Source organism: Haliotis rufescens, unplaced genomic scaffold, assembly GCF_023055435.1.
Source record: "Haliotis rufescens isolate VD_foot unplaced genomic scaffold, xgHalRufe1.0.p SCAF_20, whole genome shotgun sequence".
NCBI classification, from domain to species: Eukaryota; Metazoa; Mollusca; class Gastropoda; order Lepetellida; family Haliotidae; genus Haliotis; species Haliotis rufescens.
This window is the reverse complement of record NW_025963891.1, coordinates 7,802,350-7,820,750: the sequence shown is the minus strand read 5'-3', so window position 1 is coordinate 7,820,750 and position 18,401 is coordinate 7,802,350. Positions and strand designations below refer to the sequence as shown.

The 18,401-nt window shown below is 29.3% G+C and overlaps 1 protein-coding gene across 1 annotated transcript in view; it reads right to left on the bottom strand.

Annotated features, from left to right (window-relative positions):
• The window catches only part of LOC124129382 (ATP synthase mitochondrial F1 complex assembly factor 2-like), a 30,077-nt gene that overhangs the window by 1,666 nt on the left and 10,010 nt on the right, over positions 1–18,401 (bottom strand). Inside the window, exons 5-6 of the mRNA XM_046492929.2 lie at positions 634–714; positions 29–141 (exon numbers count right to left, since the gene is read on the bottom strand). Of these exons, the coding sequence (XP_046348885.1) occupies positions 29–141; positions 634–714 (194 nt within the window). The remainder of the gene's footprint in view (positions 1–28; positions 142–633; positions 715–18,401) is intronic.

Below are 18,401 nucleotides of genomic sequence, written 5' to 3'. Positions count from 1 at the left end.
TAGCTACAAGGAATGGCGCATTACTTACCAAACAAAGCCCAGTCGCTATAAGACATTAAATGCCTCCTTATTATGTCTTTGGTCTCAGCTGGAACTTCTGGCGGCATGATAGAGGATGTAGGTTCTATTGTAATGCCATATCTGGAAATATAAAAACCATCAGGGATCAGAAGCAATTAGTCACATTGTCAGATAAGTGGTCAAAGGGAGATAATCAACAAACCTGGGCTCACTAATAACTACCAATGATAAGGTTGTAAAGATGGATGAAGAAAATACAGAAACAGCATCAGGCATGTTTATTTATTTCTAAACAGTTAGGTTTCACTTCCCACATCATACAGCCCCAGTTATGTCATCTATTCATGTCATGATCATAATGTTGAGAATATGTTGCAGAAAGCTCAACAAGATTAACTTTCAGATTTCAGTTGAGAAATAAATTAATTTTGTTTATTATCATGCAGCCTATACAAAGAGATCAATGAATTCAAAAGCATAAACTCTTGTTTTCTAGAAGTAGAAAAAATACACTTTTACTCAGGCTTTAGAGTAGAGTTTGCCTTGCATTTGAAAAGTCCCAAGAAACGGAGCCAAACATATGCAGCAAGATGGAGGTGATAGTGTTTGTACCTCTCTCTGGCCCAGTCCAGCACGGGGTCCCAATCCTTTTCCAGGAAGGTCATCAGTTCTGGAGGATCATTCAGTCTGTAACTAAAACAATATCTTCAGTCTGTAACTAAAACAATATCATCTTCAGTCTGTAACTAAAACAACATCATCTTCAGTCTGTAACTAAAACAATATCATCTTCAGTCTGTAACTAACACAATATCATCTTCAGTGTGTAACTAAAACAATATCATCTTCAGTCTCTAACTAAAACAATATCATCTTCAGTCTGTAACTAAAACAATATCATCTTCAGTCTCTAACTAAAACAATATCATCTTCAGTCTGTAACTAAAACAATATCATCTTCAGTCTCTAACTAAAACAATATCATCTTCAGTCAGTAACTAAAACAATATCATCTTCAGTCAGTAACTAAAACAATATCATCTTCAGTCAGTAACTAAAACAATATCATCTTCAGTCTCTAACTAAAACAATATCATCTTCAGTCTGTAACTAAAACAATATCATCTTCAGTCTCTAACTAAAACAATATCATCTTCAGTCAGTAACTAAAACAATATCATCTTCAGTCTGTAACTAACACAATATCATCTTCAGTCTGTAACTAAAACAATATCATCTTCAGTCAGTAACTAAAACAATATCATCTTCAGTCAGTAACTAAAACAATATCATCTTCAGTCTCTAACTAAAACAATATCATCTTCAGTCTCTAACTAAAACAATATCATCTTCAGTCTCTAACTAAAACAATATCATCTTCAGTCTCTAACTAAAACAATATCATCTTCAGTGTGTAACTAACACAATATCATCTTCAGTCAGTAACTAAAACAATATCATCTTCAGTCTCTAACTAAAACAATATCATCTTCAGTCAGTAACTAACACAATATCATCTTCAGTCTCTAACTAAAACAATATCATCTTCAGTCTCTAACTAAAACAATATCATCTTCAGTCTCTAACTAAAACAATATCATCTTCAGTCTCTAACTAAAACAATATCATCTTCAGTCTCTAACTAAAACAATATCATCTTCAGTCTCTAACTAAAACAATATCATCTTCAGTCTCTAACTAAAACAATATCATCTTCAGTCTCTAACTAAAACAATATCATCTTCAGTCAGTAACTAAAACAACATCATCTTCAGTCTCTAACTAAAACAATATCATCTTCAGTCTCTAACTAAAACAATATCATCTTCAGTCTCTAACTAAAACAATATCATCTTCAGTCTGTAACTAAAACAATATCATCTTCAGTCTCTAACTAAAACAATATCATCTTCAGTCTCTAACTAAAACAATATCATCTTCAGTCTCTAACTAAAACAATATCATCTTCAGTCTCTAACTAAAACAATATCATCTTCAGTCAGTAACTAAAACAATATCATCTTCAGTCTCTAACTAAAACAATATCATCTTCAGTCAGTAACTAACACAATATCATCTTCAGTCTCTAACTAAAACAATATCATCTTCAGTCTCTAACTAAAACAATATCATCTTCAGTCAGTAACTAACACAATATCATCTTCAGTCTCTAACTAAAACAATATCATCTTCAGTCTCTAACTAAAACAATATCATCTTCAGTCAGTAACTAACACAATATCATCTTCAGTCTCTAACTAAAACAATATCATCTTCAGTCAGTAACTAAAACAATATCATCTTCAGTCTCTAACTAAAACAATATCATCTTCAGTCTCTAACTAAAACAATATCATCTTCAGTCAGTAACTAACACAATATCATCTTCAGTCTCTAACTAAAACAATATCATCTTCAGTCTCTAACTAAAACAATATCATCTTCAGTCAGTAACTAAAACAATATCATCTTCAGTCTCTAACTAACACAATATCATCTTCAGTCTCTAACTAAAACAATATCATCTTCAGTCTCTAACTAAAACAATATCATCTTCAGTCAGTAACTAAAACAATATCATCTTCAGTCTCTAACTAAAACAATATCATCTTCAGTCTCTAACTAAAACAATATCATCTTCAGTCTCTAACTAAAACAATATCATCTTCAGTCAGTAACTAACACAATATCATCTTCAGTCTCTAACTAAAACAATATCATCTTCAGTCAGTAACTAAAACAATATCATCTTCAGTCTCTAACTAAAACAATATCATCTTCAGTCTCTAACTAAAACAATATCATCTTCAGTCTCTAACTAAAACAATATCATCTTCAGTCTCTAACTAAAACAATATCATCTTCAGTCTCTAACTAAAACAATATCATCTTCAGTCTGTAACTAAAACAATATCATCTTCAGTCTCTAACTAAAACAATATCATCTTCAGTCTCTAACTAAAACAATATCATCTTCAGTCTCTAACTAAAACAATATCATCTTCAGTCTCTAACTAAAACAATATCTTCAGTCTCTAACTAAAACAATATCATCTTCAGTCTCTAACTAAAACAATATCATCTTCAGTCAGTAACTAACACAATATCATCTTCAGTGTGTAACTAAAACAATATCATCTTCAGTCTCTAACTAAAACAATATCATCTTCAGTCTGTAACTAAAACAATATCTTCAGTCTGTAACTAAAACAATATCATCTTCAGTCTGTAACTAAAACAACATCATCTTCAGTCTGTAACTAAAACAATATCATCTTCAGTCTCTAACTAAAACAATATCATCTTCAGTCTCTAACTAAAACAATATCATCTTCAGTCTCTAACTAAAACAATATCATCTTCAGTCTGTAACTAAAACAATATCATCTTCAGTCAGTAACTAAAACAATATCATCTTCAGTCTGTAACTAAAACAATATCATCTTCAGTCTGTAACTAAAACAATATCATCTTCAGTCTCTAACTAACACAATATCATCTTCAGTCTCTAACTAAAACAATATCATCTTCAGTCTCTAACTAAAACAATATCATCTTCAGTCAGTAACTAAAACAATATCATCTTCAGTCTGTAACTAAAACAATATCATCTTCAGTCTGTAACTAAAACAACATCATCTTCAGTCTCTAACTAAAACAATATCATCTTCAGTCTCTAACTAAAACAATATCATCTTCAGTCTGTAACTAAAACAATATCATCTTCAGTCTCTAACTAAAACAATATCATCTTCAGTCTCTAACTAAAACAATATCATCTTCAGTCAGTAACAAAAACAATATCATCTTCAGTCTCTAACTAAAACAATATCATCTTCAGTCTCTAACTAAAACAATATCATCTTCAGTCTGTAACTAAAACAATATCTTCAGTCTGTAACTAAAACAATATCATCTTCAGTCTGTAACTAAAACAACATCATCTTCAGTCTGTAACTAAAACAATATCATCTTCAGTCTGTAACTAACACAATATCATCTTCAGTCTCTAACTAAAACAATATCATCTTCAGTCTCTAACTAAAACAATATCATCTTCAGTCAGTAACTAAAACAATATCATCTTCAGTCTGTAACTAAAACAACATCATCTTCAGTCTGTAACTAAAACAATATCATCTTCAGTCTGTAACTAACACAATATCATCTTCAGTCTCTAACTAAAACAATATCATCTTCAGTCTCTAACTAAAACAATATCATCTTCAGTCTCTAACTAAAACAATATCATCTTCAGTCTCTAACTAAAACAATATCATCTTCAGTTTGTAACAAAAACAATATCATCTTCAGTCTCTAACTAAAACAATATCATCTTCAGTCAGTAACTAAAACAATATCATCTTCAGTCTCTAACTAAAACAATATCATCTTCAGTCTCTAACTAAAACAATATCATCTTCAGTCTCTAACTAAAACAATATCATCTTCAGTCTCTAACTAAAACAATATCATCTCCAGTCTCTAACTAAAACAATATCATCTTCAGTCTCTAACTAAAACAATATCATCTTCAGTTTGTAACAAAAACAATATCATCTTCAGTCAGTAACTAAAACAATATCATCTTCAGTCTGTAACTAAAACAATATCATCTTCAGTCTCTAACTAAAACAATATCATCTTCAGTCTCTAACTAAAACAATATCATCTTCAGTCTCTAACTAAAACAATATCATCTTCAGTCTCTAACTAAAACAATATCATCTTCAGTCTCTAACTAAAACAATATCATCTTCAGTTTGTAACAAAAACAATATCATCTTCAGTCAGTAACTAAAACAATATCATCTTCAGTCAGTAACTAAAACAATATCATCTTCAGTCAGTAACTAAAACAATATCATCTTCAGTCTCTAACTAAAACAATATCATCTTCAGTCTCTAACTAAAACAATATCATCTTCAGTCAGTAACTAAAACAATATCATCTTCAGTCTGTAACTAAAACAATATCATCTTCAGTCTCTAACTAAAACAATATCATCTTCAGTCAGTAACTAAAACAATATCATCTTCAGTCAGTAACTAAAACAATATCATCTTCAGTCAGTAACTAAAACAATATCATCTTCAGTCAGTAACTAAAACAATATCATCTTCAGTCTGTAACTAACACAATATCATCTTCAGTCTCTAACTAAAACAATATCATCTTCAGTCTGTAACTAAAACAATATCATCTTCAGTCTCTAACTAAAACAATATCATCTTCAGTCTCTAACTAAAACAATATCATCTTCAGTCAGTAACTAAAACAATATCATCTTCAGTTTGTAACTAAAACAATATCATCTTCAGTCTGTAACTAAAACAATATCATCTTCAGTCAGTAACTAAAACAATATCATCTTCAGTCTGTAACTAAAACAATATCATCTTCAGTCTCTAACTAAAACAATATCATCTTCAGTCTGTAACTAAAACAATATCATCTTCAGTTAGTAACTAAAACAATATCATCTTCAGTCTCTAACTAAAACAATATCATCTTCAGTCTCTAACTAAAACAATATCATCTTCAGTTTGTAACAAAAACAATATCATCTTCAGTCAGTAACTAAAACAATATCATCTTCAGTCAGTAACTAAAACAATATCATCTTCAGTCTCTAACTAAAACAATATCATCTTCAGTCTCTAACTAAAACAATATCATCTTCAGTCTCTAACTAAAACAATATCATCTTCAGTCAGTAACTTAAACAACATCATCTTCAGTCAGTAACTAAAACAATATCATCTTCAGTCAGTAACTAAAACAATATCATCTTCAGTCTCTAACTAAAACAATATCATCTTCAGTCAGTAACTAAAACAATATCATCTTCAGTCTGTAACTAACACAATATCATCTTCAGTCTCTAACTAAAACAATATCATCTTCAGTCAGTAACTAACACAATATCATCTTCAGTCAGTAACTAAAACAATATCATCTTCAGTCTCTAACTAAAACAATATCATCTTCAGTCTCTAACTAAAACAATATCATCTTCAGTCTCTAACTAAAACAATATCATCTTCAGTCAGTAACTAACACAATATCATCTTCAGTCTGTAACTAAAACAATATCATCTTCAGTCTCTAACTAAAACAATATCATCTTCAGTCTCTAACTAAAACAATATCATCTTCAGTCTCTAACTAAAACAATATCATCTTCAGTCTCTAACTAAAACAATATCATCTTCAGTCAGTAACTAAAACAATATCATCTTCAGTCTCTAGCTAAAACAATATCATCTTCAGTCTCTAACTAAAACAATATCATCTTCAGTCTCTAACTAAAACAATATCATCTTCAGTCTCTAACTAAAACAATATCATCTTCAGTCTCTAACTAAAACAATATCATCTTCAGTCTGTAACTAACACAATATCATCTTCAGTCTCTAACTAAAACAAAATCATCTTCAGTGTGTAACTAAAACAATATCATTTTCAGTCTCTAACTAAAACAATATCATCTTCAGTCAGTAACTAAAACAATATCATTTTCAGTCTCTAACTAAAACAATATCATCTTCAGTCAGTAACTAAAACAATATCATTTTCAGTCTGTAACTAAAACAATATCATCTTCAGTCAGTAACTAAAACAATATCATCTTCAGTCTCTAACTAAAACAATATCATCTTCAGTCTCTAACTAAAACAATATCATCTTCAGTCTCTAACTAAAACAATATCATCTTCAGTCTGTAACTAAAACAATATCATCTTCAGTCAGTAACTAAAACAACATCATCTTCAGTCTCTAACTAAAACAATATCATCTTCAGTCAGTAACTAAAACAATATCATCTTCAGTCTCTAACTAAAACAATATCATCTTCAGTCTCTAACTAAAACAATATCATCTTCAGTGTGTAACTAACACAATATCATCTTCAGTCTCTAACTAAAACAATATCATCTTCAGTCTCTAACTAAAACAATATCATCTTCAGTCTCTAACTAAAACAATATCATCTTCAGTCAGTAACTAACACAATATCATCTTCAGTCAGTAACTAAAACAATATCATCTTCAGTCTCTAACTAAAACAATATCATCTTCAGTCTCTAACTAAAACAATATCATCTTCAGTCAGTACCTAAAACAATATCATCTTCAGTCAGTAACTAAAACAATATCATCTTCAGTCTCTAACTAACACAATATCATCTTCAGTCAGTAACTAAAACAATATCATCTTCAGTCTCTAACTAAAACAATATCATCTTCAGTCTGTAACTAACACAATATCATCTTCAGTCAGTAACTAAAACAATATCATCTTCAGTCTCTAACTAAAACAATATCATCTTCAGTCAGTAACTAACACAATATCATCTTCAGTCTCTAACTAAAACAATATCATCTTCAGTCTCTAACTAAAACAATATCATCTTCAGTCTCTAACTAAAACAATATCATCTTCAGTCAGTAACTAACACAATATCATCTTCAGTCAGTAACTAAAACAATATCATCTTCAGTCTCTAACTAAAACAATATCATCTTCAGTCAGTAACTAAAACAATATCATCTTCAGTCTCTAACTAAAACAATATCATCTTCAGTCTGTAACTAACACAATATCATCTTCAGTCAGTAACTAAAACAATATCATCTTCAGTCAGTAACTAAAACAATATCATCTTCAGTCTCTAACTAAAACAATATCATCTTCAGTCAGTAACTAAAACAATATCATCTTCAGTCTCTAACTAACACAATATCATCTTCAGTCAGTAACTAACACAATATCATCTTCAGTCTGTAACTAACACAATATCATCTTCAGTCAGTAACTAAAACAATATCATCTTCAGTCTCTAACTAAAACAATATCATCTTCAGTCAGTAACTAAAACAATATCATCTTCAGTCTCTAACTAACACAATATCATCTTCAGTCAGTAACTAACACAATATCATCTTCAGTCTCTAACTAAAACAATATCATCTTCAGTCAGTACCTAAAACAATATCATCTTCAGTCTGTAACTAAAACAATATCATCTTCAGTCAGTAACTAAAACAATATCATCTTCAGTCAGTAACTAAAACAATATCATCTTCAGTCTGTAACTAAAACAATATCATCTTCAGTCAGTAACTAAAACAATATCATCTTCAGTCTCTAACTAAAACAATATCATCTTCAGTCTCTAACTAAAACAATATCATCTTCAGTCTGTAACTAAAACAATATCATCTTCAGTCTCTAGCTAAAACAATACCATCTTCAGTCTCTAACTAAAACAACATCATCTTCAGTGTGTAACTAAAACAATATCATCTTCAGTCTCTAACTAAAACAATATCATCTTCAGTCAGTAACTAAAACAATATCATCTTCAGTCTGTAACTAAAACAATATCATCTTCAGTCTCTAACTAAAACAATATCATCTTCAGTCAGTAACTAAAACAATATCATCTTCAGTCTGTAACTAAAACAACATCATCTTCAGTCTGTAACTAAAACAATATCATCTTCAGTCTCTAACTAAAACAATATCATCTTCAGTCTCTAACTAAAACAATATCATCTTCAGTTTGTAACTAAAACAATATCATCTTCAGTGTGTAACTAAAACAATATCATCTTCAGTCAGTAACTAAAACAATATCATCTTCAGTCTCTAACTAAAACAATATCATCTTCAGTCTCTAACTAAAACAATATCATCTTCAGTCAGTACCTAAAACAATATCATCTTCAGTCTGTAACTAAAACAATATCATCTTCAGTCAGTAACTAAAACAATATCATCTTCAGTCAGTAACTAAAACAATATCATCTTCAGTCTGTAACTAAAACAATATCATCTTCAGTCAGTAACTAAAACAATATCATCTTCAGTCTCTAACTAAAACAATATCATCTTCAGTCTCTAACTAAAACAATATCATCTTCAGTCTGTAACTAAAACAATATCATCTTCAGTCTCTAGCTAAAACAATACCATCTTCAGTCTCTAACTAAAACAACATCATCTTCAGTGTGTAACTAAAACAATATCATCTTCAGTCTCTAACTAAAACAATATCATCTTCAGTCAGTAACTAAAACAATATCATCTTCAGTCTGTAACTAAAACAATATCATCTTCAGTCTCTAACTAAAACAATATCATCTTCAGTCAGTAACTAAAACAATATCATCTTCAGTCTGTAACTAAAACAACATCATCTTCAGTCTGTAACTAAAACAATATCATCTTCAGTCTCTAACTAAAACAATATCATCTTCAGTCTCTAACTAAAACAATATCATCTTCAGTCAGTAACTAAAACAATATCATCTTCAGTCTGTAACTAAAACAATATCATCTTCAGTCTGTAACTAAAACAATATCATCTTCAGTCTCTAACTAAAACAATATCATCTTCAGTCTCTAACTAAAACAATATCATCTTCAGTCTGTAACTAAAACAATATCATCTTCAGTCTCTAACTAAAACAATATCATCTTCAGTCTCTAACTAAAACAATATCATCTTCAGTCTCTAACTAAAACAATATCATCTTCAGTCTCTAACTAAAACAATATCATCTTCAGTCTCTAACTAAAACAATATCATCTTCAGTCAGTAACTAAAACAATATCATCTTCAGTCAGTAACTAAAACAATATCATCTTCAGTCAGTAACTAAAACAATATCATCTTCAGTCTCTAACTAAAACAATATCATCTTCAGTCTCTAACTAAAACAATATCATCTTCAGTCAGTAACTAAAACAATATCATCTTCAGTCAGTAACTAAAACAATATCATCTTCAGTCAGTAACTAAAACAATATCATTTTCAGTCCCTAACTAAAACAAAATCATCTTCAGTCAGTAACTAAAACAATATCATCTTCAGTCTGTAACTAACACAATATCATCTTAAGTTTGTAACTAAAACAATATCATCTTCAGTCAGTAACTAACACAATATCATCTTCAGTTTGTAACAAAAACAATATCATCTTCAGTCTCTAACTAAAACAATATCATCTTCAGTCTGTAACTAAAACAATATCATCTTCAGTCTCTAACTAAAACAATATCATCTTCAGTCTGTAACTAACACAATATCATCTTAAGTTTGTAACTAACACAATATCATCTTCAGTCTCTAACTAAAACAATATCATCTTCAGTCAGTAACTAAAACAATATCATCTTCAGTCTGTAACTAAAACAATATCATCTTCAGTCAGTAACTAAAACAATATCATCTTCAGTCAGTAACTAAAACAATATCATCTTCAGTCTCTAACTAAAACAATATCATCTTCAGTCTCTAACTAAAACAATATCATCTTCAGTCAGTAACTAAAACAATATCATCTTCAGTCAGTAACTAAAACAATATCATCTTCAGTCAGTAACTAAAACAATATCATTTTCAGTCCCTAACTAAAACAAAATCATCTTCAGTCAGTAACTAAAACAATATCATCTTCAGTCTGTAACTAACACAATATCATCTTAAGTTTGTAACTAAAACAATATCATCTTCAGTCAGTAACTAACACAATATCATCTTCAGTTTGTAACAAAAACAATATCATCTTCAGTCTCTAACTAAAACAATATCATCTTCAGTCAGTAACTAAAACAATATCATCTTCAGTCAGTAACTAAACAATATCATCTTCAGTCTCTAACTAAAACAATATCATCTTCAGTCAGTAACTAAAACAATATCATCTTCAGTCTGTAACTAAAACAATATCTTCAGTCTCTAACTAAAACAATATCATCTCCAGTCTCTAACTAAAACAATATCATCTTCAGTCAGTAACTAAAACAATATCATTTTCAGCCAGTAACTAAAACAATATCATCTTCAGTCAGTAACTAAAACAATATCATCTTCAGTCAGGATCATTCAGTCTGTAACTAAAACAATAACATCAGTCTCTAACTAAAACAATATCATCTTCAGTCAGTAACTAAAACAATATCATCTTCAGTCAGTAACTAAAACAATATAATTTTTAGTCAGTAACTAAAACAATATCATCTTCAGTCAGTAACTAAAACAATATCATCTTCAGTCAGTACCTAAAACAATATCATCTTCAGTCAGTAACTAAAACAATATCATCTTCAGTCAGTTTTTTAAACAATATCATCTTCAGTCTCTAACTAAAACAATATCATCTTCAGTCAGTAACTAAAACAATATCATCTTCAGTCAGTAACTTAAACAATATCATCTTCAGTTAGTAACTAAAACAATATCATCTTCAGTCTCTAACTAAAACAATATCATCTTCAGTCTCTAACTAAAACAATATCATCTTCAGTCAGTAACTAAAACAATATCATCTTCAGTCAGTAACTAAAACAATATCATCTTCAGTCTGTAACTAAAACAACATCATCTTCAGTCTCTAACTAAAACAATATCATCTTCAGTCTCTAACTAAAACAATATCATCTTCAGTCTCTAACTAAAACAATATCATCTTCAGTCTCTAACTAAAACAATATCATCTTCAGTCTGTAACTAACACAATATCATCTTCAGTCTGTAACTAAAACAATATCATCTTCAGTCTCTAACTAAAACAATATCATCTTCAGTCTCTAACTAAAACAATATCATCTTCAGTCAGTAACTAAAACAATATCATCTTCAGTCAGTAACTAAAACAATATCATCTTCAGTCTGTAACTAAAACAACATCATCTTCAGTCTCTAACTAAAACAATATCATCTTCAGTCTGTAACTAACACAATATCATCTTCAGTCAGTAACTAAAACAATATCATCTTCAGTCTCTAACTAAAACAATATCATCTTCAGTCTCTAACTAAAACAATATCATCTTCAGTCTCTAACTAAAACAATATCATCTTCAGTCTCTAACTAAAACAATATCATCTTCAGTCTGTAACTAACACAATATCATCTTCAGTCTGTAACTAAAACAATATCATCTTCAGTCAGTAACTAAAACAACATCATCTTCAGTCAGTAACTAAAACAATATCATCTTCAGTCTCTAACTAAAACAATATCATCTTCAGTCTCTAACTAAAACAATATCATCTTCAGTCTGTAACTAAAACAATATCATCTTCAGTCTCTAACTAAAACAATATCATCTTCAGTCTCTAACTAAAACAATATCATCTTCAGTCTCTAACTAAAACAATATCATCTTCAGTCTCTAACTAACACAATATCATCTTCAGTCTCTAACTAAAACAATATCATCTTCAGTCTCTAACTAAAACAATATCATCTTCAGTCTCTAACTAAAACAAAATCATCTTCAGTCTCTAACTAAAACAATATCATCTTCAGTCTCTAACTAACACAATATCATCTTCAGTCTCTAACTAAAACAATATCATCTTCAGTCTCTAACTAAAACAATATCATCTTCAGTCTCTAACTAAAACAATATCATCTTCAGTCAGTAACTAAAACAATATCATCTTCAGTTTGTAACAAAAACAATATCATCTTCAGTCTCTAACTAAAACAATATCATCTTCAGTCAGTAACTAAAACAATATCATCTTCAGTCAGTAACTAAAACAATATCATCTTCAGTCTCTAACTAAAACAATATCATCTTCAGTCTGTAACTAACACAATATCATCTTCAGTCTCTAACTAAAACAATATCATCTTCAGTCTCTAACTAAAACAATATCATCTTCAGTCTCTAACTAAAACAATATCATCTTCAGTCAGTAACTAAAACAATATCATCTTCAGTTTGTAACAAAAACAATATCATCTTCAGTCTCTAACTAAAACAACATCATCTTCAGTCTGTAACTAAAACAATATCATCTTCAGTCAGTAACTTAAACAATATCATCTTCAGTGTGTAACTAAAACAATATCATCTTCAGTCAGTAACTAAAACAATATCATCTTCAGTCAGTAACTAAAACAATATCATCTTCAGTCTCTAACTAAAACAATATCATCTTCAGTCTCTAACTAAAACAATATCATCTTCAGTCTCTAACTAAAACAATATCATTTTCAGTCCCTAACTAAAACAAAATCATCTTCAGTCTCTAACTAAAACAATATCATCTTCAGTCAGTAACTAAAACAATATCATCTTCAGTCTCTAGCTAAAACAATACCATCTTCAGTCTCTAACTAAAACAACATCATCTTCAGTCTCTAACTAAAACAATATCATCTTCAGTCAGTAACTAAAACAATATCATCTTCAGTCTGTAACTAAAACAATATCATCTTCAGTCAGTAACTAAAACAATACCATCTTCAGTCTCTAACTAAAACAACATCATCTTCAGTCTCTAACTAAAACAATATCATCTTCAGTCTCTAACTAAAACAATATCATCTTCAGTCAGTAACTAAAACAATATCATCTTCAGTCTGTAACTAAAACAATATCATCTTCAGTCTCTAACTAAAACAATATCATCTTCAGTCTCTAACTAAAACAATATCATCTTCAGTCTCTAACTAAAACAATATCATCTTCAGTCTCTAACTAAAACAACATCATCTTCAGTCTCTAACTAAAACAATATCATCTTCAGTCTCTAACTAAAACAATATCATCTTCAGTCAGTAACTAAAACAATATCATCTTCAGTCTGTAACTAAAACAATATCATCTTCAGTCTCTAACTAAAACAATATCATCTTCAGTCTCTAACTAAAACAATATCATCTTCAGTCTGTAACTAAAACAATATCATCTTCAGTCAGTAACTAAAACAATATCATCTTCAGTGTGTAACTAAAACAATATCATCTTCAGTCTCTAACTAAAACAATATCATCTTCAGTCTGTAACTAAAACAATATCATCTTCAGTCTCTAACTAAAACAATATCATCTTCAGTCTCTAACTAAAACAATATCATCTTCAGTCTGTAACTAAAACAATATCATCTTCAGTGTGTAACTAAAACAATATCATCTTCAGTCTGTAACTAAAACAATATCATCTTCAGTCAGTAACTAAAACAATATCATCTTCAGTCTCTAACTAAAACAATATCATCTTCAGTCTGTAACTAAAACAATATCATCTTCAGTCAGTAACTAAAACAATATCATCTTCAGTCTGTAACTAAAACAATATCATCTTCAGTCTCTAACTAAAACAATATCATCTTCAGTCTCTAACTAAAACAATATCATTTTCAGTCCCTAACTAAAACAAAATCATCTTCAGTCTCTAACTAAAACAATATCATCTTCAGTCAGTAACTAAAACAATATCATCTTCAGTCTCTAGCTAAAACAATACCATCTTCAGTCTCTAACTAAAACAACATCATCTTCAGTCTCTAACTAAAACAATATCATCTTCAGTCTCTAACTAAAACAATATCATTTTCAGTCAGTAACTAAAACAAAATCATCTTCAGTCAGTAACTAAAACAATATCATCTTCAGTCTGTAACTAAAACAATATCATCTTCAGTCTCTAACTAAAACAATATCATTTTCAGTCCCTAACTAAAACAAAATCATCTTCAGTCAGTAACTAAAACAATATCATCTTCAGTCTGTAACTAACACAATATCATCTTAAGTTTGTAACTAAAACAATATCATCTTCAGTCAGTAACTAACACAATATCATCTTCAGTTTGTAACAAAAACAATATCATCTTCAGTCTCTAACTAAAACAATATCATCTTCAGTCAGTAACTAAAACAATATCATCTTCAGTCAGTAACTAAAACAATATCATCTTCAGTCTCTAACTAAAACAATATCATCTTCAGTCTCTAACTAAAACAATATCATCTTCAGTCAGTAACTAAAACAATATCATCTTCAGTCTGTAACTAAAACAATATCTTCAGTCTCTAACTAAAACAATATCATCTCCAGTCTCTAACTAAAACAATATCATCTTCAGTCTCTAACTAAAACAATATCATCTTCAGTCAGTAACTAAAACAATATCATCTTCAGTCAGTAACTAAAACAATATCATCTTCAGTCTCTAACTAAAACAATATCATCTTCAGTCTGTAACTAACACAATATCATCTTCAGTGTGTAACTAAAACAACATCATCTTCAGTCTCTAACAAAAACAATATCATCTTCAGTCAGTAACTAAAACAATATCATCTTCAGTCTCTAACAAAAACAATATCATCTCCAGTCTCTAACTAAAACAATATCATCTTCAGTCAGTAACTAAAACAATATCATTTTCAGCCAGTAACTAAAACAATATCATCTTCAGTCAGTAACTAAAACAATATCATCTTCAGTCAGGATCATTCAGTCTGTAACTAAAACAATAACATCAGTCTCTAACTAAAACAATATCATCTTCAGTCAGTAACTAAAACAATATCATCTTCAGTCAGTAACTAAAACAATATAATTTTTAGTCAGTAACTAAAACAATATCATCTTCAGTCAGTAACTAAAACAATATCATCTTCAGTCAGTACCTAAAACAATATCATCTTCAGTCAGTAACTAAAACAATATCATCTTCAGTCAGTTTTTTAAACAATATCATCTTCAGTCAGTAACTAAAACAATATCATCTTCAGTCTCTAACTAAAACAATATCATCTTCAGTCAGTAACTAAAACAATATCATCTTCAGTCAGTAACTTAAACAATATCATCTTCAGTTAGTAACTAAAACAATATCATCTTCAGTCTCTAACTAAAACAATATCATCTTCAGTCTCTAACTAAAACAATATCATCTTCAGTCAGTAACTAAAACAATATCATCTTCAGTCAGTAACTAAAACAATATCATCTTCAGTCAGTAACTAAAACAATATCATCTTCAGTCTCTAACTAAAACAATATCATCTTCAGTCTCTAACTAAAACAATATCATCTTCAGTCTCTAACTAAAACAATATCATCTTCAGTCAGTAACTAAAACAATATCATCTTCAGTCTCTAACTAAAACAATATCATCTTCAGTCTCTAACTAAAACAATATCATCTTCAGTCAGTAACTAAAACAATATCATCTTCAGTCTCTAACTAACACAATATCATCTTCAGTCTCTAACTAAAACAATATCATCTTCAGTCTGTAACTAAAACAATATCATCTTCAGTCTCTAACTAAAACAATATCATCTTCAGTCTCTAACTAAAACAATATCATCTTCAGTCTCTAACTAAAACAATATCATCTTCAGTCTCTAACTAAAACAATATCATCTTCAGTCTCTAACTAAAACAATATCATCTTCAGTCTGTAACTAAAACAATATCATCTTCAGTCAGTAACTAAAACAAAATCATCTTCAGTCAGTAACAAAAACAATATCATCTTCAGTCTCTAACTAAAACAATATCATCTTCAGTCTCTAACTAAAACAATATCATCTTCAGTCTGTAACTAACACAATATCATCTTCAGTCTCTAACTAACACAATATCATCTTCAGTCTCTAACTAAAACAATATCATCTTCAGTCTGTAACTAAAACAATATCATCTTCAGTCTCTAACTAAAACAATATCATCTTCAGTCTCTAACTAAAACAATATCATCTTCAGTCTCTAACTAAAACAATATCATCTTCAGTCTCTAACTAAAACAATATCATCTTCAGTCAGTAACTAACACAATATCATCTTCAGTGTGTAACTAAAACAATATCATCTTCAGTCTCTAACTAAAACAATATCATCTTCAGTCAGTAACTAACACAATATCATCTTCAGTCTCTAACTAAAACAATATCATCTTCAGTCTGTAACTAAAACAATATCATCTTCAGTCTCTAACTAAAACAATATCATCTTCAGTCTGTAACTAAAACAATATCATCTTCAGTCTCTAACTAAAACAATATCATCTTCAGTCTCTAACTAAAACAATATCATCTTCAGTCTCTAACTAAAACAATATCATCTTCAGTCTCTAACTAAAACAATATCATCTTCAGTCTCTAACTAAAACAATATCATCTTCAGTCTCTAACTAAAACAATATCATCTTCAGTCAGTAACTAAAACAATATCATCTTCAGTCTCTAACTAAAACAATATCATCTTCAGTCAGTAACTAAAACAATATCATCTTCAGTCAGTAACTAAAACAATATCATCTTCAGTCTCTAACTAAAACAACATCATCTTCAGTCTCTAACTAAAACAATATCATCTTCAGTCAGTAACTAAAACAATATCATCTTCAGTCTCTAACTAAAACAATATCATCTTCAGTCTCTAACTAAAACAATATCATCTTCAGTCTCTAACTAAAACAATATCATCTTCAGTCTGTAACTAAAACAATATCATCTTCAGTCTCTAACTAAAACAATATCATCTTCAGTTTGTAACTAAAACAATATCATCTTCAGTCTCTAACTAAAACAATATCATCTTCAGTCTCTAACTAAAACAATATCATCTTCAGTCTCTAACTAAAACAATATCATCTTCAGTCTGTAACTAAAACAATATCATCTTCAGTCTCTAACTAAAACAATATCATCTTCAGTCTCTAACTAAAACAATATCATCTTCAGTCTGTAACTAAAACAATATCATCTTCAGTCTCTAACTAAAACAATATCATCTTCAGTTTGTAACTAAAACAATATCATCTTCAGTCTCTAACTAAAACAATATCATCTTCAGTCTGTAACTAACACAATATCATCTTCAGTCTCTAACTAAAACAATATCATCTTCAGTCAGTAACTAAAACAATATCATCTTCAGTCTCTAACTAAAACAATATCATCTTCAGTCTCTAACTAAAACAATATCATCTTCAGTCTCTAACTAAAACAATATCATCTTCAGTCTGTAACTAAAACAATATCATCTTCAGTCTCTAACTAAAACAATATCATCTTCAGTCTCTAACTAAAACAATATCATCTTCAGTCTGTAACTAAAACAATATCATCTTCAGTCTCTAACTAAAACAATATCATCTTCAGTTTGTAACTAAAACAATATCATCTTCAGTCTCTAACTAAAACAATATCATCTTCAGTCTGTAACTAACACAATATCATCTTCAGTCTCTAACTAAAACAATATCATCTTCAGTCTGTAACTAAAACAATATCATCTTCAGTCAGTACCTAAAACAATATCATCTTCAGTCTCTAACTAAAACAATATCATCTTCAGTCTCTAACTAAAACAATATCATCTTCAGTCTCTAACTAAAACAATATCATCTTCAGTCTCTAACTAAAACAATATCATCTTCAGTCAGTAACTAAAACAATATCATCTTCAGTCTCTAACTAAAACAATATCATCTTCAGTCTCTAACTAAAACAATATCATCTTCAGTCTCTAACTAAAACAATATCATCTTCAGTCAGTAACTAAAACAATATCATCTTCAGTCTCTAACTAAAACAATATCATC